The sequence below is a fragment of the Lichenostomus cassidix genome, chromosome 4 (genome assembly GCF_008360975.1).
Source record: "Lichenostomus cassidix isolate B80296 chromosome 4, HeHo_3.0, whole genome shotgun sequence".
Classification (NCBI taxonomy): domain Eukaryota; kingdom Metazoa; phylum Chordata; class Aves; order Passeriformes; family Meliphagidae; genus Lichenostomus; species Lichenostomus cassidix.
Window position 1 is genome coordinate 49,926,271 of NC_139484.1, and position 26,337 is coordinate 49,952,607.

A 26,337-nucleotide genomic window follows, 5' to 3' on the forward strand; every position below is an offset into this window, starting at 1 on the left:
ATCCTCTTTATAAATGCTATCGGATCGTGGACTGTTTTGCAGGAGCTTGCCAAGGACTAATGCCATTGGGTTTTCTACTGCTTATTTACTGCCACCTTGTATATGGTGTGAATAACAACATGAAGGTGGTTTTTAATCAGGAATGTTTTTATGCCTCTAGGTGTCTTTTATCTCGTGGATCTTTTGATCTTAATTCAGAATTAAAAGATTAGGCAGTAGAAGAACTGTTCCTGATATTTGTTATGATAATGCAACTGTAATTGCCTCTGCCAGAATCATAAAAGCATCCAAAATCTGTGTATATCTCATGTATAAAAATGAAACACTTTTGATTTGTGGTTGAGAATTGGTTTTGCTTGGTTTTTTTAATATTAGTTGTATTTCTTGGAAATAATTTATATCCATAATATTTTCTTTGATTTTTGCTTTCTCAAGAATAAATCTGGTCCACTGTTAATACTGATTTGTGTAAATGAAACTTGACATATAATTAATCATTTATGGAAGTATAGTCACTTACCTTCTTGATATTTGACTTAGTAATTATAGGTGATGCTAGGAGTATGTGTTATACAAAAAGATCATATAACATGATATTTAGGACTTTATAGTCTCTGGGAATTAGTTGAAGTAAGGTGTGGATTATATATGACATGCACCTTGAGAAATTAGCTTTTCAGAATTTCAGATTAGTAAGCAGGTTACTTTTAATTTACTGATTTTGGTATACTGCACAGTACAGTTTTATAAACACTGTAACTGGAAAATATCCAGATGTATTTGCTTATTATGTATAATGTAGGTAGTTTACAGGGTTCTTTCTTTAGCAGGGATAACATAAGGCAACATAAAGAAGGGTGGCACTGATCTTCATGCTATAACATATGTGTTATGCTATTCTCAATGTGTTCAGCCATCAAGGTGCAAGAAGTTAATGGATTCCAAAATCCAGCTTACTTCTGAGTTATGTGTTCTACAACTTGTATTTACACGTTTAGTATAATAAAACACTGTAGCATGCTCTCACATTGAAAAGTACGTTTAAACTTTCTTGCTAATGTTCTGTACCAGTTTTTCTTTTAAATGTAAATGATTTATGGTATTTTGTGGAGTTTTGTTTCTATTATCAGCAGCAGTCTTTATTTTTTAAGTTTAAGAATTCCATGTTCCTTTTGCCACAGAAGACAATTTTGAAAAAAACGTCTATATGTGCATACATGTATGTGTTTGTCTATAAATATATGTCTGTGAAGATCATAGGAATGTGTATGTATTTTGTTTTCAGCAACCAGTAGTGTGATGCAAAATGGAGAGAGAATTGATGTCCTGCTGCTCGTTGAAAAAGGAAGGTAAGGTTCCTATCTGAGTAAAGCTTTGATCTGTTTTTATATTGATATCTTAGAATTATCATTGATAAGTTCTGAAGTTTTGTCACTTAAGGTTGCTAGTGGGAGAGTAAATTTGCAGACTTTTTAAGGGAGGATCTTTGTGCATTAATTACATTTTATGTCTGTGTCACGAAATGTTAACAAGCACTACTTAATTAAAAGCAGTTTTCCCACTGAGAAAATTATTCCCAGATTAGTCTGTCAATAATGGTTTCTTCAAAAGGACCTAACTCCTTTTACCCTGTAAAAAAAGAGTATTTGGAGAATTTAATACCAACTTTATTTTTAATCACTCTTATGTCTCAGAATTCTGTGTCTCAATCTGCCTGGGTCAGGTTTGAGAGGATATGAATGAGTCCCCTGGTTAATCTTATTGTAATATCTGATCTGAGTTAACAACATACTATCTAGGAAAAGCATACTTATGAAACAAACATGATCCATATCTACTTTCGAGTAGGTAATATTCTGTGGAGATGACTGTGTCATATTTCATAGTGATATGGGAGGTTGAAACTTGAAGTGAGGCAGGTTATTTCTGCCTCATATATGGGTACAAATTCAAAGGGGAAAGTAACAATTATGGAAGATAATTCTTAGTTTGTATTAGGTTGAGACTTTTTTATTTCAATGATAGGTTATTGGGCAAGTGTCTGTCTTAAGTGGTGCAGTATTTATGCAGTCTTTCGAACAGCCAATAGTAGGTTAATAAATGAAGATTGTTTTTCTCTTTGGCAAACAAAACAATTCCCATAGTTACCTTTAACATCTATTCAGAATTGGAATAGCTTGTCAGAAATGCATTGTAACTTGTGTGCTCTGAATTTTAGCTCTTTCTATAATATTGTACAAATTTCAGAACTCAGTAAGGCTACAATGTTTAGAAAGAAACACTTTTTCATGGGTTTTTTTTGGGGGGGGTATTTTGTTTTGGGGTTTTTGTTTGTTTGTTTTCTGGTTTGGTTTGTTTTTGTTTGTTTATTGGTTTGATTTGTTTTCATTTGGGTTTGTTTTTGTTGGTTTTTTCCCCCCCCAAAAAAACCTATTGAGAGATGCAGTGTTAAGTAAGCTACATACACTGAGTGGTGAACCAGAGGTATCCCATTCAAGGCCCCGTCCAATAGATGGATATAAACCATGCATATAATTTCATAGGTGTTACTGCTGAGCAAAACTCTTACTCCAAGTCAGTGTTTATTATTTATTTCACTATAATATTTGTGTTAAGTGAGGGTAGGTTTTCCCTGAACCGCTTTAGTAGTTTAAGGGAAGTTCTGAACTATTTGAAAATAATTTCAATGGGGCACTGGCTGATTTAAGATGGACATGAATATATTTAATTTTTCTTCACTGAAGTGTGCTGTAAGGAATTTAAATGCATAGTGTTCACATTATCTTAACTATTGAAAGCCATATGGGTGCATAAGCTTTGACATAGGGATTCTTGTTTACAATATTACTCCAAAATTATCCAGGTGTTCAGTGCAGTTGTATGAGATTGCATCTTAAAGTGATAACCAATGTAGTGTGTGTGTGGAAAATGATTAAATATAAAATCACCTTTGTCTTTAGACTCAATTACTGTAAATGGAAATAAAGCCACTAATCCTCTCACGCTCCTCCAAACTCTAGACAAATTAATTTATATCCTTGAGATGTCATCAGCATCAACTAAATGAAATGTCAAAGTTTCTAGGTTTTCCTATTTTGTCTGTTATTTTATATGTGCTTTTCTAATGTCAACTTTAGCACATATTGATCACTTGAAAGACACTATGTAGCGGATGACTTTCTTGTTAATTTGTTAGTCACTTAAATGCAGGATAAATTATAAAATAAAAAAAGTATTATTGAAAAAAAAATAAATAAAGCAAGTAAGAGTTTCCCAGAATTAGGAAAAGTTTAGGAAAAAAAAAAACAACACAAAGACCCCAAACCAAACCAAAGCCACTCTCCTTTGCATAAGAACATAAACATGGTCAGTGTCTTAAATTATCTGGTTAAATTTTATTAGAAAAATTTATGAAAATTCCTTAAATATTTTTCTACAGACTTTCCATTTCTTACTTATGCTTCTTTTTCAAGTCTCAGTGTTTGAGCTGATAACTTAGGGAAAGTCATATGTTTAGATGTATCATATATCTTTCTCTTTCACACTTAACTACTGCAGGTGAAAGAGTTACTACAGTTGTTACAAATGGACTTCTCACTTAAGAATGATTAGATATGCAAGTAAACATTTTCAAAAACTATAAAAACTTCAAGTCTTACTGCTGAAATAATTACAATGTATTAAATCTATGAATTTTTGATTCTTTAAAAAGATTTGGTAATTTGGCATACATAAATTTAGTATTAATCTGATCCATATCTGCTCAGAAGAAGAATTTATAATTGATTTTGGGCTGTAATGTACATAATACTTTCTAGCTAGTGAAAACTACAAGAATTCAGAGACAATTTTACCAAAAAAGGCATGTGAGATTTTTCTGAAATGTCTTAGATATGAATACAATCCAAACCTTCCTCTTTTTTTCCACCTCTTCCTTTGCCCTGTTGTCTGCTTGGCACCCTGCTGTTCATTTATTCTCTATCTGACATGTTCAGCTAATGAAGTCTGCCAGCTGAGAAATAAGAGGTGCTAATCTTACCAAGTAATCGTGAGATACTGAATTATGCTAAAAGATTTCTGAAACCACATGACTGCTTCTCTGTTGAAGATTGTTGTCCTTTATGAAGCTCAATGTACTTGCTAAATCTTCACTGTACTTGCTAAATCTTTGTTCAAGAAGATTAATTTTAATTATATATGATTTTTTTTGAGATCTGAAAGAAGTTCGTGCTTGTGTTTGAGTATCTTCACTAAAGGAAATTGCAGAAGAACACACTCTTTTATAACACCTACTGGAATTTTGTTGCATTCTGGTCACTATTGAAGTATATTGTCTGGGCTGTTAGAACTGTATCTAACTCAGCTGGAAATCTTGACTTCTCACAACACTATTTTACACCATAATCAGATGGCCATTTGCCTCTTCTTGCTTTCCACTTTCTTAGTTGAAATGTTCTAGCTCTGTAGTTGAAATGCTTCTTGACTTCTTGCAAGAAGTGGCAAACCATTTTACGTGTTTTTGTGTTTGAGGCTTCCCTTTGTCACACAGGGATGTCCTCTGTTTTACTCCATATTCAGTTTGGATTTTTTCCTTTGATCTCTCTGTATTTTTAAAATGCCTGAAGTGACTGGTGATACTTGACCTCCTGTTGCTATCCAAACAGAAGTTGCGTAGTACATTGGTGAAACAGCTACTCCTGTGTAATTCAGTAGAGGCCAACAGAGGCATCTGCACAATCAAAAGAGGAAAGTTGTTTGAAAACATCTGTATACAGTAGTTTTTAAATATATCTTCTATATGTACAATTTAATGCAAATATTTAAATGCTATGCTTTAAAGAAACACAGTTGTGCAAACAGTTCAGTTTCAAATATTTCTTATTTTTTTTAAAAATAATTTAAGCTCTTTCTTAGATGTCAGTGCATATTTTCAGAACATAATGTGATCCAGATGGTGCTTTTTTCCCCCCTTATGCTTCTTTTGTAGTGAGCTCTTTCTTATTATTAATAATAAACCTTCCCTACGTGCTGGCACAATTTCTTTATGCTGATGGTTCATTCAATACTTTCTTCTTAACCCTTGGTGATAGCACTAACTTTTCTCATAAAATACAGTTAGGGGCACAAAATTCTAAAATCTAGAATTAATCTAAACATGGAGTCAAATGAAAGGACTTGTGCTTCCAACATGATATGCTGGATGTAAGACCTTTTGAAGGGATCCTTGTAGAAATATGGCTTGGTTACATTAAACAGTTGTTATTGATGAAATATCCATACTTTAATTGCAATTTGGACTTCCAAATTAATTTCATATTGACACTTACGTTCTTAGTACCTCTGTTTTCAGACAGGTAAGTTATTGGAATCATGCGGGAATTGCCAGAGAGCACTCATTTGTGCAGATACCGCTGACTCTCCCTCCCCACCTTGCCCAAAATCACTTAGTACTGCTGCTTTCCCATTGCAGAGTTGTTCAACAAAGAATATAGACATAGCTAAAGCTAGTACACTTTGCAGGATGGGTTAAAAACAAACCTTTGCACTCTTGTGGATGAAGTGTGGTCAAGTTTGTTGTCTGACTGCTGGGGCAGAAGGATGTGCTGGTAGTCAACAATAAAGCTGTATAGGTTACAGTAGCTTCCTTAATGTTGAGACTTGGTGATTGTGCACTGCTGCAGTCATTTGTGCCAATTCAGTTCTCTCAATTCACTAAGGCAGAAATCTACGTTGGCAGGCTGCCTTGTTTGTTTGAGTACTTAAATTATTAATTTCTTGGCTATGGACTGTATGTGCTTCACACAACGTAGCAAAAACTCTGCCATTTTTCACCATGTTGTCGCTATTGCTATTTGTTATGAAATGTTTGATCTTTATCAATTTTTGGAACTGGAAGCAGTAGCACATATATAAACATACTACAGAAGGCATTTATATTTATATTGAGCTTATATTTATATTGAATATACTGCATTTATATTGAAGAAATACACATCAGTTGAGACTGTGGAAAATGGTAATCCGCATGGTAGGTCTTCATAAACATTATAGTACAAATTTTTTCAAACATGATTACTTCTATAAGCTCTTTAAATTCCTCAGTTTTGTGCTACATGGGACATCACTACATTTCAGCCTGTGTTTATGCTTAGTCTTAAACCTTGTATTTAATATTACTATATTTTGATAATGAAATTAGTTCAGTGAGAAGTGCACGTATTTGTGTTTACTTCTATCTGAAAACTGTGTGAAAGGGATGATAAATTAACATGAAAAACAGAGCTTAGATCTGCAAAAGTATCTCTATTGCTTCATTAAGTTCTGTAGAAGACTTCTATGCTTAAGGAAAGTTCTGCTCCTCTGCTGGGTATTATTTCTCCTTTCCTTATCATTCCTTCCAGGTTCAAGGAGATCAACAAATCATTTCCAGTTAGGGGAAAAAGAATGTTGTTAAGAATGTCTGAAAGGACTAAACTGAGAAAGACCACTTTAAATGTCTTATTTGTAAATTTTTATATGTTTTTTCTGATTTAAATTTTTTCCAGGTGTGTTCTGTCTCAGCTGAAAATTATTGAAGTTTGAGATGAGCTTTTTAAGCCACTTCCACAGGAAATTGACTGAGTTCTGAACTGTGTCTGGCACTGGTTTAATTTCCTTTTCTCCCTTCTTTGCTTTTATGGTATTGTGGTGAAATTGTTTCTCTGATTTATCTTACTTTTTGATGAGAACACTCTGGAGATTTTTGACCAGGAAAATCTAATTTTTTGAAAGATAATTAGTTGCTTTCTATGAACAATCCAGGTTCCATGATATCAGCAAGATTTTAACATTTATATTTCTTGCCAGCAACTTCTCTTTCATGACTGTGTTGGTCCTAGGAGACTACTCCTTAAACAAATACCACGTTTTCTTTGTTAATTATTAAGTAATCTCTTCCTCTGTAATTTGAATTAAGCTCAACAGCTTCTCAAATTTTAGAAAACAATGAGAACATCACATCTTTGTACTTCTGATATCTTTTTTCTAATGTGGTGCATTGAGGGGAAGATGGAAAGATCCATAAAATACAAGGTGATCTTTTCCACATAGTTTAGGTAATTCATATATCACAACAGTTGATTGACAGGCACATGATTTAGACTTTGGTATCTCTGTGAAAAATACTGATAAGTTTATATGACCTTTGAAGTTCAGTACTGTATTTTTGCTCTCATCCTCTGGTATAAATTCTTTGATATGCAGCAGACCTGCCCTTTTCTTGTTTAGAAGTAATAATATTTTCACTTTACAATATGCTGCTTCCTGTATATATCATAATTCTTAAGATAACCAAAAATAATCTGTTGAGACTTCCATTTATCCTTTTGCATAGTACCATAATGTGAATCTGGCTGTTCTGCAGGGGAAATAAAAACACTGTAATGTCCGTATATGTGTGCATTTCTTGTGTTGGAAAGCACCATTTTAAAAATCATTGTCCTAACCTCTTCTGATGTGTAAATATTCGTAGTAAAGGAGTAGAGTATCATGCACTGTCAAACGTCATTTTACTTACTCCAGACTTTTTACTTTCCTTATATATATGGCAAGAGCAATACCAAAGAATGTGGTGATGTGCTCTTTGGAAGGCATTGATTGAGAACTACCTGTTCTGACAAGTCTTGAGGAAAGGCTTGAAAGCATTGAATTAGGCACACCCATTTGGCTGTAAAAATTGGAGCGCTTTATGCAAGTTATTATTTTTTTCTTAGTGGAAGAGCCTGTGTTTCTACTATCCAGACATGTGTGGTGGTTAACAGGACTTTTGAAGTCATGAAGTCAAGACTTCCGAAAAATGGCTTCAGTGGGATGAAATATTTTAGCATCACCTACTCTGCTGCTGAATGGCTCAGCCTGTATGGGGAGTCTCGAGAATAGTTCAGATCCTGGGTCTGTGTATGTAACACATTGACTGCATCCTCACTTCCTACCAAGATAGGGATGCTAGGATGGAAATATTTATAAAACCAAAATTGAAATATACTAATAAAAAGAAATGAAATTAAGTATTCCCTCATTGTATAAAATGCTTCCCCCCCCAATGAACTAATTAAAATGAATGTTTGTTCTATTTTGATGAAACTGTTTTTGCAGAAGTTCAGTAGAGCATTTTAACTTTTCCTAATTAGCAAAGAAATTGTCATTAGTTTAATTTTAACCCTTACATGTCTTTAGTGGGAGATGGGTAAAAGTATGTAGAAGAGTTTGCTTAATATTTTAACACTTGAAGCAGTTGAAGCATCCACACATGCATGTGGAGGGACATACACCCTTAAACTTTTCAGTTTTGGTATTTTCTCTTGGAAGTTTGCTTGTCAGGGTGGCACACAGGACACGACTGCAGCATGCTCAATGAAAAAGTCAGAATAAAGCTGTGCTTTGAAATACAGGCAAAGTATTGCATTAACTTATTCTGCCTCAACTCTTAGCATTTTCATATATGTTTTTTTGCTTTGCAATCGTGGGTGATCATTTTGATACTTGTGTAGGAGGGAAGTTCAGTATGTCTCAGCTACTCTACAGAAGAGGTTGGTGGGTGTGTATGGTGTTTAGGGATGTGAATAAAAAAGAAGGAAAGCTTTTTACAATATTGAAAGTTCTCTCTAAATCTGTTTCCTGCTTAACTGTGGCTTGGATATATGAATGCATAGTGTGGGAGCAAGACTGAACAAGCGTAATTAAAATGTCAGCAGATTCTTTCAAAGGCTTGTGACAGCGTTTGTGGATTTTCTTTCACTTTTTATGGCAGTGATAGCACAAATGTAGTTGGAAAAAAAAAAGATGCTGTAACAATAAATCATCACAGCTTTATGTGGTGAAAGGTGAAAGGTGCCTTGATGTCTTACTCCAAGTATTGTTTTTTGTTTTTTTTTCCTCCCTGGACATCTGCTTTCTTGCTGTGGTACAGCAACATCAGTTTTCTATTTCTTTTCTGAATTCAAAATGCTTTTATACTTTTCAGAACACTATACATCCATGGCCATACAAGGCTGGATTTCATGGTCTGGTATACTGCAATTGAAAAAGCAGCAGGTACAGATGGTAATGCATTACAAGATCAGCAGCTCAGCAAAAATGATGTTCCTATTATAGTGAACAGCTGCATAGCATTTGTTACACAGTATGGTAAGTATAGTGGATTTTATTCAACCTAACATAATTTGTATAACACCTAAGCATCCCCAGTATCACATCCTATTGAATGAGTTACTTAAAGTAAACCCATGCCCCTCGTTAGCCTTGTCACTCTGATGAGATGGTGCAGTAAACCACCACACATCTGAGAATGATCAGTTTGGGGAAATAGAACTTGGTAAATGCCCTTTAGAGATACCTTCCTATTTTAAATATTGCATTGCTTGCCCTATGAAACTCAGCCTTGGGGTCCAGTGCCCCAGTGCAGACAGCTCAGCTCAGAAAACAAACTCTCTGAATCTGGAAAAGCTATGACCTGAGCACATCTTCTTGGAAGCTGGTATTAACTGGGGAGTTGAGTTCAGTCTTAGGCTGCTGTTACTTCAGCAAAATAGCCTAAGTATCTATAGTCAGTTACCATTTATTTAAGTAACTTTTGTCAGCATGACTTTCTGTGGCATTAGGTTGTATGCAGATGATACTTGTGTCCTTTTACTACTGCAAATTCATTAGTTTTCTTGTGAGATGCTACATGCATATCAACCCTGTACAAACCTGTCTTTGGGATAAATGTGTCTGTAGCCTCTGTCAGTATGAGAACACCTAATTTCTATTTGAGTCATTGAAGTTTAACTAAAAAAAAACCTTTGAATATGGCAACACTGCATTATTGTAAATAGTTGCATTGGGGTTGCAACTAGTGCCTAAAACTAAGAGAATGAAATTTTTGCTAAATTATTTTTTAATCATTAGCAATAAAAATTATTCCAAGTACAATTTACGCCATTTCATGCACTGAATTGTTAAAGGAGAGTAATTATGTCTGCCACTTAGAACAATTTGCGCAGCCTAAATTAAAATTCAATTTCTTAACATCTTTTAAATCAGTTAGATCTTCATCTAAAAATATGTTTTTCAGGATCAGTATTAGTGGCTGCTAAAATGATCATTTGAAAACTAACAAAATTATTTGTATGCTTTGCTTGCCTGCATACATCTTTTTGTATCATCATTGTAAAGCTTCTGTCTTTAGCTGTGGTCTACAGAAGACAGATATTCTTGCCTTCCAGGGTTGTTCCTGACAGTAATCCCACAAAGGCAAAACCAACTTAAAGTGCTTGTAGGCATTACAGGAAAGGTGAATTGTGAAAACATTAGACATGATTTCATAGGTTTTGACGGAATTCTGAATTTGACAGGTGTATAAAAAAAAGCAGGGTTTTGTATAAAGTATCATCCTCTTTCAAAAATGTGAATGCAGGAAACACCTTTACAAAGATGAATAGGATTGCACATCTATGGCAAACTTATACAAGTTTTAAAAAACAAAAGTTTTTTATGGTGGATAGTTTTTACCACTATTGCAGGCAGTGATTGAAGGTAGTTATGACTTTGTTTTAAACTATAAATTTTCTTTTTAAGTTGACTTTAGTGGTTTTAGTTGTTACATACAAGAATTGTGGCTGACTGATGTCTTCCAGAACATGAGAAAAATCAGAAAAAAAGGATACTTTCTACTAATCTTGTGGCTTTTAAGAGTGAAATATTCCAGGTTGGATGAATGCAATAATACTTGGAGTCTTAAGCTGAGTTTATCAGTAGAGTAATAAAATAAAAGGAGTTTTGCTCATGAAAGCAGCTATGTTTTATGTGTAATACAATACCTCTCATCAAAACTTCTTCTCTTTACTGTGCCTTTTGAAAGTACTCTTTTAGGAAGTCCTGAAGAGATCTGGGGATTTAAATTGCCTATAAAATTCTCCTGAAATACTGATCCCAGGCTTTCTTACTATTGTGATGAGTATTTTTGCAAAGAGGTTTGGTTGTGTGTATAAAAGACTTGGCTCTGTTTTTACTAGCAAAGTGAGTATGTGTAAAAGGTCAGAGAGATTTTGTTAGGAAATGCCAAGTGTTTGGCAGCATGGTTTTCATATAATGATGTCTGGAATTTTTAAAATAATACCTGATTTTACATTCATTTATTTTTCTGTCATGTATTTCTATGTCTTAGGTTTAGGTAGCAAGCAAATTTATCTTAAGAATGGGGATTCTTCCAATGTGGCTGAACTGCTGGAAAGCTTTAAAAAAGATGCAAGAAGTGTTAAACTACGAGCAGGAAAACATCAGCTTGAAGATGTGACTGATGTACTGAAAAGTTTTCTTTCTCAAATAGATGATGCACTTCTCACTAAAGAACTTTATCCATTCTGGATCTCTGCATTAGGTAATGTATTCAGTAACATTCAATACAATAAAGTTTATATGTACATTTTCAGTATCAAATTAATTTACTTGCCCTGTGTCCACCTATATTATTTCATAATTGGTGAAACAATTGTAGTGAGGAAAAAAAATATTTGGAGCTTGGCTGCAATAGACCTGTGTTAATCAGAGATGATTTTATTGCCTTTAAGTGAAACAGAATAATATCAAACAGCAATGTTTCTCTGACCATATATTTGTAAACAGCAGACCGATATTGCACTGTGTCATTTTTGTAACAGCCAAAGTAAAAGGTGATGATTTATATTTTATAGAAACATTTAAGATAGAATTGAAGAAACAGATATATGATAGAGTAGGAAAAAAGTGTGTGTAGTCTCTTTTGACCATATGTAGTTCAAAACCAGCAAAATATTCATGCTATCATTTGCACAACAGTTAAATGACAGCCTTGCTGCTTAGATTTTTCATGTATCTTTAATGACCAAGCAAATTTATGTATATTAACAATGTAAACTTGTTAACAACTGTTACTTGAGGTTTTTTCCCCTAAGAAATATTGATTTAATTGAAAAGAAAATTTAAGTAACTTCCTGTCACTGGATATTGTGTGTATTTAAAACATGAGGATGTGTATCTCTGTATGGTTAAAAATAGAACTGTGAGATTACTAATGCATTATTTACTCATTACATAAATTGTGATGATTTTTATAATGCTCTTTCAAAATAGCTGTATTTCTATTTGTTTCTATATTGCAGTATTTCCAAACTGCAAGAAACAAGTGGTTTCCCTGCCAAACTGAGCTATAAAATTGTAGTTGAGGCACAGCAATAAGAGATGCATTGGAAAAGGTGGCAGAACATTAATTTCTACCTTAATGCATAGGAGTCACATAGGCATATTTATTTCATAGAGAGTTTTTTCTTAAAAAAAAAGATATTAAAAGCATATTTCTCTCTGATTTTTCTTAAGTTCAAATATATGGAGGTTACTTTATTATGAGCCATTAGACTTTCAGGAAATTCAAGTACTATTATTATTATATATTTCTGACCTTTAACCTCAACTTGAAGAAACTAGAGGAAAAAATATTAAATATTTATTCACTTACCACATGATTAATCTCATCGGAAACCAGAAAAATTTCTATCTGAGGCAGTTTAGTCAGCTCTTTTTAATGGTGTTACAGTGATTGCCCTTCCTGATATGTACATGGGGCTAAAATTCTACTTCAGCTTTACAGCAAAGAATCTGTCCTGTTAAGTGATACAGAAAGTACTGCTGGGAAGACTAAAACATTTAGGAAAATAGAGTAGAAGACCTTTAAACTCTTGTTTTGTTGTTTGTTTGTTTGTTTATTTTTTCTTCCAATTACCAAAGAAATCAAAACAATCAGTAGTTAGTGGTGAACACTATCAATCAGCTGGGAGCGATTCTGTGCTTTCTTTTCAGAAACTTGAGAGAAGTAAGGGCTTGAGATGGAAAAGCTAACTAACTGAATACAATCTATGTTAACCTTGCTTAATCTCTGAGCATAAGGGGGGATAAGCAGCACAGGGAGGCAGACTTAAGGTTAAGAGCTGTGGCTGTGTCTCAGATACTGCCATTCCCAAGACTGGAGTTCCTGCCATCAGCCCTGCTGTTGTTCAGCTATATGTACCTTGGTACAACTTGTTTACCAGCCCTTTTCCTTTGCTCTCCTCTAATCAGTCTTATATATACTTGTATCATTAAACTACCTTGTGCCCTGAGACACTTTTCCAGTAAAAATTTAAAGTTTGAAAAGATCTTTCCCTTTGTCATTTTGGGAAGGTCTTAGAAGTACCTTTGTGCTTGTACATAAGCAGTTGCACTCACACATGTACATGCACAAACTACAGATTAAATATTCTTTGATAGGAAAAGCAATTGCTATTCTGGGCTTTGGCTTTAAACAGTAGCAAATGGGGCTTAAATATAAAATTGTCCCACTTTATTGCTGTTTCCCTGAGCTGGTGTACAATAATAGACTTTTTAAATAAGATATTGTCAGCATTGCCTTTATGAAGAAGAGGTTGATTGGGTAAATAGCAATTTTAAAGGACTAGATGGTGCTGATGTAGTTAATGAGAAGTGCTGTTGGGTTTTAGTGTGCATTGTTATTAATGCTCAATGATTATTATTTTCTGGCAGATACACAGAATGAAAAGGAACGTGTGAGGAAGTACAGAGCTTTTATTCGGAGTCTTCCACCAGTCAATAGAGCAACTCTGGCTGCTTTAATTGAACATCTTTACAGGTCATTGCAAATAATGCATTGTAGCAGAGAAATTCTTAAAATGTGTTCTCAGTATAACTCTACAATATATGAAATGCGGTTTGTTTCATTAACTAGTAATCACAAAAGCTTATCTAGTTGCAGCAAATAATTACATTTGAATTCTTTTAATTGATAATGTGTTTTTCCTTAGGTTGTATTTTTAGCAGTAGGTATCTATAAAAATCAATGGATTGGAACAGCTTTACAGGAAGAGAGGGCTGCCGGTCTGTGTGTGCAAGTAGGGTAATTTTTGATGTAGTTTTTTATGCAATCTCATTTTACTCCAGTCTGCTAGTCTTCCAGAGGATTGTTGCAAATGGTTCTTGAAATTAAAATATTTTTTTCAGTGAAAATGTCCTTCTCCACAATCTGTTTTGCACATAATAACTTTGAGAACTACCTACCCTTTCTGCTTTTCATCAGTGCTTCATTTTACAGCTGAGGTAGTGGTAGAGAATATCCAAGATACAGAGGTCTTTAAGCACCAAAGGTCATGACTTATTCTTAGATCAAATAAGGGGCAGAAAATGTGTAAAAATTATGTGACAGGATGGTTCTGAGGTGTAACGGTTAAATACTACTGCTCTATATTATATCATCAAAAATTATATTTTTGGTGAATTGCAGTGAGTATAGAATATGTAGAAACTTCTCTTTACAGGATATAGTGTTCAGAAATTATGTTACATAGCCAGGTACGTAGCAGATGTAATTTCAAAATATTTATATGATTATGAAATTGATTGGTGCCAATATTGGGATAAACATTAAAGTATGTATTGTGTTTAAGAAGTTTCTAAGCGTATCCAGTTAGAGATAGGAATATGCTGTTGCATCTGTTGTGAAAGTAGCTTGAATTCATGTGTTTAACAGCCAGAATTCTGCGGTACTTTAAAGAGTTTGCCTCCAGAAGAGGACAAGTTATGTGCACAACAGAACTGATATGAAAACTTTACCATAGGGATAGGAACTGAGAAGGATCTAATTTCTTTCCACATTTTGTTTGATTTTAGATCATAAGTTTGTAGGATATGCTTACATTGCATAATATAGTGAAACTGTATTTTGCATTGGTTTGGCCTCACCTGGAGCACTTCTTGCTTCGTGCAGTTCTTGGGGTCTGCAATTTAAGGATGTTCAGATCTTTGGATGTGTCCAGAGGAAGGCAACAATGCCTTGGGCTGGAGGGAATAGTCTGTGGGGAGTGGCTGAGGACTCTGGGCTTGTGTCCTTTGGAAAACAGGAGGCTGAAGGGTGACCTTATTACTCTGTACACCTTCCTGAGAAGGAGAAGTGGAGACGGGGGTGCTGAACCCTTCTCCCTTGTATCTGGTGGTAGAGTGCATGGAAATAGTTCAAAACTGCATCCAGAGAAGTACAAAATTGTCATTATGGAGCATTTCCCTACTGAGACACTGGTCAAACACTGTCACAGGCTTCTTAGAGGGGTGGTGGACGAGCCAAGCCTGTCAGTGTTTTTGGACAGTGCCTTTAGCAACATGCCTTAGCTTCTGGTCAGCCCTTAAATGATCAAGCATTTGGACTAGATGATCATTATAGGTCCCTTCTGACTCAAGTGCTCTCTTCTGGTTTTGTTCTTTTCTATTCTAAATAGTTTTGATGTCACTTGAATTGCAGTTAGAAAGTTTTCATTTCTGTGATGAGAAATAAAGAAAAAAACCAAATATTAAATAAATAAATAATAGTACATGTTTTTATTGCATTTAATGTAGTTGTCTTTTTTGAAGTGCACTCCATATTCTGTAAAGGAGCCTCAGAGACTTAATGGAACAATGAAACTGCTTAAATATGTTTATTTTTCCTTTAACAGGGTGCAGAAGTGTTCTGAAATTAATCATATGAACCCTCACAACTTAGCTGTGGTGTTTTCCTCATGCTTATTTCAAACTAAAGGCCAAACTAGTGAAGAAGTCAATGTAATTGAAGATCTAATAAAAAATTATGTGCAACTTTTTCATGTAGGTATCTTTATAGAAATGTATCCTAATTGGTCAGATTAAAAAATATGTTCAAATAGATTCAAAAATATAAAAATCTGCTTTAAAATGATCTTGCCAATAGTTCAATGATCTGACAATTTGCAGGGTTTTTGAACTCTAATTCAGTGGATGTTTTCCTTGGCCTGCTTAAAATTTTATTTCCCAGATAGATTAACCTGTGTAGGAAAGACTGTATTTACGGGGTGTTGTGAGCTACTCTTTTCCAAAATGGTGCTTATTGTCTTTGCTATCAAAAGCTTACCAAATTTAAGAAAATTTTATGATTATGACTATTAAAAATAATTCTTCTAATCAAATTTTATGAGCCTGGTCAGAACTGAAGCATGTTAGGATGTTGTGTTAATCTCTGAACTGTGAGTACAATGTGTTTGGTTCCTAGACCCAGAAATTATGTTAAATCTAACTGGACAGAAAAGCTACTAGCAGCAATTCATATTAGCCATTTTGATTTAGAGTTAACTGTGCCACTATAACACTGTTTCACAATTTTATAGTGGCACAGTTTTCACTGATTCCTCCCTTTTTTAATATGTATTCTATGAAGTTTATAATAATGAATCCCATTAATGAAGAGCTTTTTCTGATTGATAGAATATTTTTCACACCTGCTTCTTTAAGAACATGATTGACAGTATTGGAAATTGTTACAATATTTATTACTAATCACTCAAAAATTATTTTTTTTTAACAGATAAATGAAGACCAAGTCAAACAAATGGATATAGAGAACAGCTTTATTACAAGGTGGAAAGACACTCAGGCAAGTGAAAAATATCAACTGGTGTGAGAATAAATTTAACAAAGACTATTTTGTTATTTTACAGCTTTTTATACCTAGATTTCTAAAAGGAAATCTGTAAGTTTTTATTGTGACCAGTGCTGTTAACTACAGGGATTGGGTAAATAAAATTAAATTAAGGAGGAAGCATACACTGATAAAAGTAAACCAGTTGTTTTTAAAGCATCCTGTGGAATAATGTTCTGGCCTGAGCATTGCACTAACTTACAGGTTGTTGCATGCTTTTACTAGGTTTTATAAATTGTATTAGAAGAAAATAGTTAACAGTTGCAAGTGCAAGAGTGATGACCTGTCTTTTTATTTAATTTTAAACATGCATATTCAATACCTCCAAGTGTATATTAGCTTTTATTATTTCATGAGCTTTGAGTATACATGGTCTCTCTTCATTAGAACTTCACCATCCCTTTGACTTTAAATCATATGAATCTTTAACCAAGTTCTGTTTTGTGACCATTTCTAGAATCCCAAAGCACAAATATTATTTGGGGGAAGCTAGACACATGCTAATAGTCAAACAGTGCACTTCATGACACAATATAACAAATTGGGAGATCTTATGCAACTTATTATCATCTGAAATTCCAGTTTTACCTGTAACAACTTCTGAATAATTTCAGGGTTGTAAGAAATAGCAGAGTGATAGCATGTTTCACTGTTTGAATGGCATTTGTGCACAGTCCTAATTAAAGCGAAAACCTTTATAGCACTACCAAGGTGGTTGAACTAGGAGAGGTAAATGAGATGTAGGGACCTTAAAAACTTTTTCAGAACTTTAAAATTGTGGAGGAGAAGGTTTCAGTGATTTTGGGGCTTGCAGGACTTTAGAAATGGAGAGAAAGCTAGGAGAGAAAATTCGTAATGCTTTGTCTATTGGGTGCCTTCCCCTTTCCAATCAGACTTTTGTGGTACCTTGCAAGTCATGTACTGGCAAAACCATGTCTTACTTGTGTCTCCTAATACTATATATAAATACATGTTGAAATTGCGTGTTCTGTGAATTGCTGTCTGGAATCTTATTTTTATCTAATATTCCCTTATTGTCTGGGTAAGACTGGCATGACACACTATGAATGTGCATGTAGCATCCTTTAGGTGCCTCATAGAGTGCCCAAGTGACAGGAAACAATTTAAAATTTATTCCTAATGTCTGTCTTGCAGAATGGAAACTTCTGCTTTGGTAATAGCCAAAAAATCCCCCAGATTTGATATCATAGAATCATAGAATATTCTGAGTTGGAAGGGACCAACAAGGATCATTGAGTCCTACTCCTGGCCCTGTGCAGGACAACCCCAAGAGTCACTCCACATGCCTGAGAGCATTGTCCAAATGCTTCTGGAACTCTGAGGCTTGGTGCTGTGACCACTTCCCTGGGGAGCTGTGCCAGTGCCCAACCATCCTCTGGGTGAAGAAGTTTTTCATGATATTGAACCTAAACTCCCCAGCACAGCTTCAGGTCAATTCCTCAGGTCCTGTCACTGCTCAGCACAGAGAGGAGGTCAGTGTCTGTCCCTCCTCTTCCCCTCATGACAAAGTTGTGGACTGCAATGATGTCTCCCCTGTCTCTTCTTCTCCAGGCTGAACAGACGAAGTGACTTCAGCCATTCCCCATATGGCTTCCTCTCCAGAGCCTTCACCATCTTTGTTGCCCTTCTTTGGATGCTCTCTAATAGCTTAATGTCTTTTTAATATTGTGGGGCCCAAAACTGCACATAGGACTTGAGGTGAAGCTGCCCCAGCCCAGAGCAGAGCAGGACAATCCCCTCCCTTGCCTGGCTGGTGATGCTGTGTCTGATACGCCCCAGGACACAGCTGGCCCTCCTGGCTGCCAGGGCACTGCTGACTCATATTCAACTTTCCATCAACCAGGACTCCCAGGTCCCTTTCAACAGCTCTCCAGCCTCTTGTTCCCCAGTCTGTACACACAACCAGGGTTGCTCTACCCCAAGTGCAGAATTCAGAACTTGTTCTTGCACATTTCATACTTTTGGTGATTGCCCATCTCTCTAATTTGTCCAGGTCAGAATACCAAATTTTATGGATGGCTACACTTTACATTTACCAGGCTTAGAACTTTCATGATCACAGGTTCACAAATTGTGTGGTTTATTGAAGCAACAGAAATACAGGTGTGAAATTGCTGTTGATAAATGCACTTATCACATCAGCACTAAATATACTGAGGCTAGCCAATGATTAACTAAGCTAAGTTTGCAATTCAAGGTAAATTAACAAATCCAGCTTTGCACTGATCTTAACTTCACTTTTGTAAAACCTTAGAGCCACCCAGGTATGCTCTGATATAGTCAGAGGTGCAAATCTTACCAAAGAGGCATCCCTGCTTTGGGGAGGAGAGAGAAACAAGCTTGTCCCTCAAGAGGGGTTGTATTCTCATCCTCTAAAATGGAGAATTGCAGATATCAAATTTGCAGTTTTTGGAGAAGTGGAGGTGATACTCTATTGAAATATAACTGGTTACCTGTTGCTGCCATCATAGATGGTGGGGCAGCCATTTTCTCATTTTCATATTGGTGGGTGCATTTGCTCATGTAAATGAGACATATCAAGGAGTTTGGTTACCTTTGGTCAGGCACCCATGGTTGAATCAAAACCAGAACAGAACCATGACATTTCAATATCACTTCTTCCTCCATCCAGCCGAGGCAGCAGTAAAGGCCAGCTGACCTTTGCCTGCAGCATATTGCAGCCATCTAAACTCCTCTTTAAAGGACCAAGTTTATCCAGTTAGGCATGGATAAAAGGGACTGAGGCTAACATCTCTGTGCTTAGGCGTGGGTGGTCTCCTGTGAATCACTGAGACAGCATCTGGGGCTCCTCTTCACCCCAGGCACTGCGCAGTTGCTAAACCATGTTCAAACTAGGTGTGAGATAAAGTGGCTCAGCTCACATTCTTGCTCAACCTGCCTCATCAATTCTCCACGGCAGTTTTCCTCAGGCTTCTAGTTACTGTTAAAACTAATGATGTGGTGCAACTGAGTGACGCAACAGCATCACTGTAATCATGTAAGCATCATGGGTAATTGGCAACTTAGGCCTCAAGCAGATACAATTAAGAATTGTAAGAATTCTTTACATTTAGCAACTGATAGTCTGACATCGTATCAAAATGTGTGCATTTATGTGGGAAAATAAGTGATGTAGATACTTAATACTTTGGAATATATAGGTTGCTACAGTACTGTTATCTCTGGTGATGCAGAATGTTCAGAGAAAGGCTGAACCGAATTTCTGCTGAATTACTCGAAGTTCACATGTCTGAAATGTCACTGAAGTTCTGTTCCAGGTGGCACTTCATTAGTCGCTTTTCATTTTCTGTCCACCATATACTATGCCAGCTGTTACAGTAATTTATATCGTATTTTCTCTCCATACGGTTGTTTACACAAGCTCAGTGGAAATCATGTGTCAGCTTCATTCTTATTTCCAACCTTTTTCTGTAATATCATCTGAACAGCAAATTTTATAACTAAATGAGCTTTTTTGAGTCTGTGCCACTATAATTAAGCAGCTTTCTTCAAAGTAGCTTTGTAATGTTTTTCCTCATAAATGTTTCCATTAGTTTTCCATTCTCAAAGGCTAAACTAACTTAGAAGTTGCTGTTTTTCAGAATGTTAATGTTCTTTAGAATTCAGTATTGCCATTTATTTTTCTATAAAAATGTAATCTTAGCTTCTGTAAATTGGTCAAAATGTATCCCAAAGCTCAACTGCTTATATATATTAATGTTTCTATATACTTTTCTTAACCTATTCCTCTGTTTGTAGTAATATACAAATAAGTAGCATCACTATAAATGCTATTCTCAAAAATGAAGATGCAAATTGTTATTTTAGTGTTAATTTGATTATTAATTCTTTATATTTGCCTACTAATAGAATGGTACACCTCCTGATAGGTCCCTGTTTTTGCTTTAATTTTTCTTCCTATGCTCTGATCATCACTGTGTACTTACTTTTTAGAAAATATTTTTTGATGTTGGACTGAGATGAATTGGAATCTTTTGAAGATGCTTATGACTGTACTACAAGGGAATTAGAGCAGGAAGAGTGTGAGACATTTTTAACTGTAGAAGAATAAAGTAATTTCTCATCCATGAAGATAATTTTATTGCCATAGATGAGCAAACCTAGTTACGATGGAAAATATTACATTTCTTCTCATAAATCATACTTTTCTCCATGATCATAAAATGTTGGATTTACTTTCTAATTTCTTTCTAAGTTTTATGTTGTTAGACATTCTTAAATAATATTTGTTAGTATTGAGTGTATGAAACTCTTATATATGTCATATATTTGCTTTATCTGATTATTCCACATTAGCATTGTATGTAAAGTTTAGCCTTCTCTCCAACAAATTTGAAGAGCTATATTTAACAGAGGTTCATTTCAAGAGCATTTGTTTTGATTCCCTCTTTAATTATGACAAGTTTTCATTGTGGTTAAGAATCATAATGTGGTATTTGTAGTAATGAATTTTTATTTTCTTGATACGTACATGTGACTATATGGCTGAAATACTCTGTAAGTTTTGGATTACAGTCCTTTTTCATTATTTTGAATTCTATTCATCTGTTTTGATTTTGAAGTGAGTCTGACTAACCACTAAATCAGAGTTAGGGTTCTGAGTTATACTCATATCTTAGACTTTGTAGTCTTAAATATAAATTTAAAATTTCCACTTATTTAATGTCTCCCTTAGTTTTCCTGCTCTTGAATGAATATTTGTAAATTATGTTCATTTTGTTTGATATGATTTTGTTGGATTTATACAGAGTTTGTATTTTTCTCCTGAATCTGTAAATAGGTGCTTTTTTCCTTACACTAATCAAATAAAAGGGAATGATAATTGCACTTTTCTTATTTAAAAAGAAACTCAAAATGCTTTTATGATGGTCTTATTTTTTAAATTGTTTTGTTTTAGGTTTCCCAGGCTGGAGATTTGCTTATTGAAGTTTATGTGGAAAGAAAGGATCCAGACTGTAGTATTATAATCAGGGTTAGTATATAAGAACGATACACTGATTTTTATGAAGCACTTTTTCTTGAAGTAGATAAAATTTTACTTTAATACGTTTTTATATAAATACACAATGAAAGTATGAATGTATGTTTATCATTATTCTTTTAAATATTTTGTTTTAGAATTCACTGTGTTGCCTAATTTGTATAAAGACTAATTTTTACGCATATTTAAGAAAAATGTTGATACCATTTTAAAGGGGAAATGCCCTGCTTTTTTTTTACTGTAGTATACAGGGGTAGAAATTCTTGCAACTCTACGTGTGCAACACACAACAACATTACAAGTACACAGTGAATGGGTAGGTGGTATACATATACAAATATGCACATAAGATATTTTTTAAAATAGGAAAAAACCCCAAAATATGTATTGCTAAGGTAAAAAAAAAAGGTGCTTCTCTAATATTTATCTTCTCGCACCCAAGAAAATACATCAAGGTGGGGTTTTTTCCTGAATTTTTCTGGGGTAGAGAAAAAGAACTTAAAGCTACCAAGTTATCAGACAGTTTAAAAATATAACTTCAATCTTATGGAACAAAATAAGGAAAGCCTGTTGGAATCTGATAGATACTTTATGGGTTTCCAGCCCATATATTTACTGCTGCCTTTTTGTTGCCTTTTTTTTCCTTATGGCAATTGCTGGGAGGAAGACTTTGAAAATATATATCAAGAATCAGTAATTGAAATGTATTATAAACTGACTCAATTTGTGTTACAGGTATCTCCTTTGATGGAAGCAGAGGAATTAACTAATGATGTTTTAGGAATCAAAAACATTATTCCCAGCAAAGATGATATCTGGGCTGCTTTTGAAGTACTTGAAAATGGAGAACTAGGTTAGTGACACCTAATTTATGTCAATCAACTTTTATTATTTTAATTTTTCAATACTGAATATCATCAAAAGCTTAGTTAAAGACCTTATGGAAGCAAAGAAAAAAAAAAGCCTTTATGCCAATATTTTACAATTGGTTGTTATGGCATCTGCATGATTTCTTCCTACACTTTGCCAGAAATAATGTGATGAATTGCTGTAAACTACTTATAAATTAGGAGCTGAAAAGATGTTCTTTATATTACAGTGATTCTCAGTTCATTAATCATCAGATAGAGAAAAGTAGGTCTTACTGAAAAGTCTTAGAGGAAAACTTATTTTTCATTAGAATGTCAGCACTTGATTTTACAATCAATAATGCTTTTAAAAAATTAAATTATAAAATACATGTAATACTTAGGAGAAAAGATATTTTCTATTTTATTTAGTCAATTATTTAATGTATATAGATGAAAAAACAAGGCATAAAGTGTGTAATTCTGTGTTTATGGCAAGTGGCATTATGGTGTATCTAGCAGAAACTTGAAAAATTTGTTTGAAATACGGTTCTGCTGCCAAAAAAAGCAAATGTCACATGGTCGCAATATTTATGAACTGTAGAGTTTTTAACCTTGAGAATGCTTTATACATGCTGGAGCATGTATAAAATGCTGGAGCATTTTATTATTAGAGATACCTAAAATAGCATAAAGTAATAGGGATTTTTAAAAATTAAAACATATTTTGATGAATATTCCCTAAGGTAATCTGATTTTTGAAGAATATGTGGGGACAGAAATATGCAATATCTATTTGCATTCCCTAGTAAGTTGCTGCTCTTATATATTCTTATGTTACAGAGGGGGAACGTGGACTTGCTTATTTCTATTGTGAAGATACTTATTTTCAAGTCAAGGGAAAAAAAAAGAAAATGGATGAAATAAGATTGTTCCAATATTGTTTGAGTATTTGTGTTGTACTTGATTTTCAGATGTGCTTACAAGAATTCTTTAATTTTACTCATATTACTTATGTACTCAATCTTGAACTTGGCAGTATAGAAAACTAGAATGGAAGTGTATTCTCTCTTTCAACTTAAAATAAATTATCCTGAGCCCTCTTCACATCTTTGCAATCTGTTGGTGATGCTGTATAGAGTTGTAATACAGAGTTCGTTTCCAGATTCATAGATGTGGGTGACAACTGACAAAGAATGCTTCAGAAGAGTCCTGATAATTCCTACAAGTGCAGTACAAATCATATTTCTTTTGACTGAATAATGGAAAAAAAAAAGATTTTTATTTTCTTAAACTTGATATATGGCACCTACAGGAACATGAAAACTATACTAGATATGGCCTAGAGAACCTAAAAGTAAATAAATAGAAGCCACAACAGCTTCTTGAGGTATTTATGTGCAACAACTAATATTTTAGTGGGGTATGGAAATGTTGTCTGAACTAATGACTATGGAAGACAAGCAAAATTAAGGTAAGAGTGAGACACTGTAGGCCTTACATAAGACAATATATATTGGCAAGAGATTAGAGTGTATCCTACTGAAAGAACAGTTTCCAACTCAAAGTGGAAATGTCATACCAGTGTTTTGTTTTAAATCCAAAACAACCAAGGAAAAAGCAAACTAAATTAAGTCCTAATTCATCACCTGACTCCTATCAGTTGATTAAATGTCTTCTTCATGGACCCCTTTCTGGAGGAACCAGTACATCAGAGCAGGTGAATTATTGTTTCAAAATAAAAATATTGTTGTAGTTAGAGACACTCAGGTAAACTCCTGTGATGCTGTGGCTGAATCTAGTATGTTTTCAGAGGGAGGGAACACAGAGAAAATTATTTCTATGCAGTCTTTGGTCCAAATGTGACTCTGAAGAACTAAAAGCCTACTTGAGTGTTTGCTACTGCAAGTTGATGCTACTAGTGCCATGTGACAAACACCATTTGAGGCACTTACAAGTTAGTTGAGATTCTGATACATAATGACAGGAAAAAGTTGGCATATTTGTTTCAAATGTACATTAGTAATCACAGTGTCTTTCTATTAAAAATTAATTTTTTGCTTTTTTCCTGCCATGGTCTGCTACCTGTCCAGTGCATGGTGGAATTCTGTTTCTTACACTCAATCCTGCATTTTTAAAAGACTTATTTTACTTTTTAAGATACACTGTCCTGAAAACAAACCCTAAGAAGGCAGGAAAATTAGAATCATATCTTCTAGAAAGCAATTTTTTACTGGTAGTTGATGTTGTTTAAGGTGAAAATTACTGGTTTAGGATATTTACTAGCATATGATAACCTAAGTGAAAGAAAGGGTAATTGAATGTATTTGTTGACTGCTTGCTGTTCAAAATACTAAAATTGCAATATTAAAAAATCATCTAAATTATTTGCATATAGAAAAGTTGCAATAATTGATGATTTTATCTAACCTAATGCAGAATATTCCATACCATATGCTTTTACAAAATAAGGTGTGTATATGTTTTGTTAATAATCTGTGGTTGATGGATAGTTTGTAAATGAGGTGTGTTACCAGTAAAATAGCTAATGGCTTTCAGCGTGATGATTTGTGTACCATGTAATCCACGATGACAGGTGGTTTTAAATGTACCTATAAATAAAGCAGTAGGTGTTTGCTGTGGCAGTGCTGGTGTTCTAGGAAAATGTGGTGATTTGCCAGTCTTCTGCCTTTGATTTGTAAAGTTCTTCTCCTTAAAGTGGATTTTCTCTCTTGTACAAAGGCATCAAGAGTTTAAGTTTTATCACATCGGAGTCCACAGTTTCCCAAAATTTTTAGAAGTTTGACCATTTAAAACAAAAGGGCCAGAAGAAATGGTGTTATAAAGTAGGGGTTGAGCTGCTCTCTACAGAATGGTATTCTTGTTAGGCTGCGTTGGTGTCATGTCTGAATAATGAAATCTTTATATAGGCGGTATCACAACTCTATGGGTATGATAGGTTTTTTTGCATCCCAAAATAGTAGGTTTTTTTTCTGTCACTTAAGTGTGTTATTTGTGTCTGCTGCTTTCTGAGTCTCTGGTGTTCAGGTGTTCAGGAAAATACTTTCTGCTAGACTGTAGTGCTGGACAGTCCCAAAGCAGCTGTTGACATTTCATATTCATCTACCATAGCAGGAATGAGAAATGAGATTATGGCTGCATACTTTGCCCTTTAGTACTCAAGGGACATGGCTAGACTGTGTTACCCAACATGACAGCATCACACAGATGTGACTTTCCAGAAGCCATACCCAGCTCTTCTCAAGGCCTGACCCACATCCTTTGGTATGCAAATGAGAACTCAGATCTTTTGGAAAAATCTCTCTTTGGAGATAAAATGACATTTGAACCCACAAAGCCATTTTTAAGGCTTTTGTGTTTTCATGAATTCCAGTAGGTGATTGCTGCTGAGCAGGTGAAAGCCTTCAGGGGTGTGAGTGTGTCTTCCCCCATTCCCAACAGATCAGTGTTGCCTCAGGCTCTGCTGTTCATATCACACTCAGATTTCTGCTGGATTTGGTAATGCAGATTTAGGGATTATTTGCAAGATCTTTTCTGCCTTCCTGTAAACTGGGGTTTGTATGAAGTACTGGCTGGACTTTCTTATTCCTGTAGTTTTTCAATTCTGTGCTAGGTCTCTGAGTTTCTCTTCCAGGATGGATGATACCTATCAAAAAATGTGTGTTTGAGCATCTGAAATTTTGGAGTGCACACATACAGTCTAGTCATGCCTTCATTTATTGGTAGTTTAATCTTGCTGCACTTTCTATACAAGATTGAAATATACAGGTGCAAGTTTGGAAGTTCCCTAATGACAGCAACAGGGAGAAGACCTAGTAAGACCACATGCTTCTCCCTTCTCGTAAAAAGAATGTAATGAAACCAGGAGTGTATTTCAGTCTGCTTTGATCAATAACAGACAGTATAATCCATACCAGTTT

At 34.6% G+C, this 26,337-nt stretch overlaps 1 protein-coding gene across 2 annotated transcripts in view; it reads left to right on the forward strand.

Annotated features, from left to right (window-relative positions):
• ARAP2 (ArfGAP with RhoGAP domain, ankyrin repeat and PH domain 2) overlaps positions 1-26,337 on the forward strand; it is a 127,189-nt gene that overhangs the window by 72,924 nt on the left and 27,928 nt on the right. For both annotated transcript variants that reach the window (XM_085059183.1, XM_085059182.1), the window contains exons 19-26: positions 1,286-1,349; positions 9,002-9,165; positions 11,186-11,398; positions 13,573-13,678; positions 15,531-15,678; positions 16,412-16,480; positions 21,465-21,539; positions 22,284-22,401. In XM_085059183.1, coding sequence (XP_084915309.1) covers positions 1,286-1,349; positions 9,002-9,165; positions 11,186-11,398; positions 13,573-13,678; positions 15,531-15,678; positions 16,412-16,480; positions 21,465-21,539; positions 22,284-22,401 — 957 coding nt within the window. The remainder of the gene's footprint in view (positions 1-1,285; positions 1,350-9,001; positions 9,166-11,185; positions 11,399-13,572; positions 13,679-15,530; positions 15,679-16,411; positions 16,481-21,464; positions 21,540-22,283; positions 22,402-26,337) is intronic.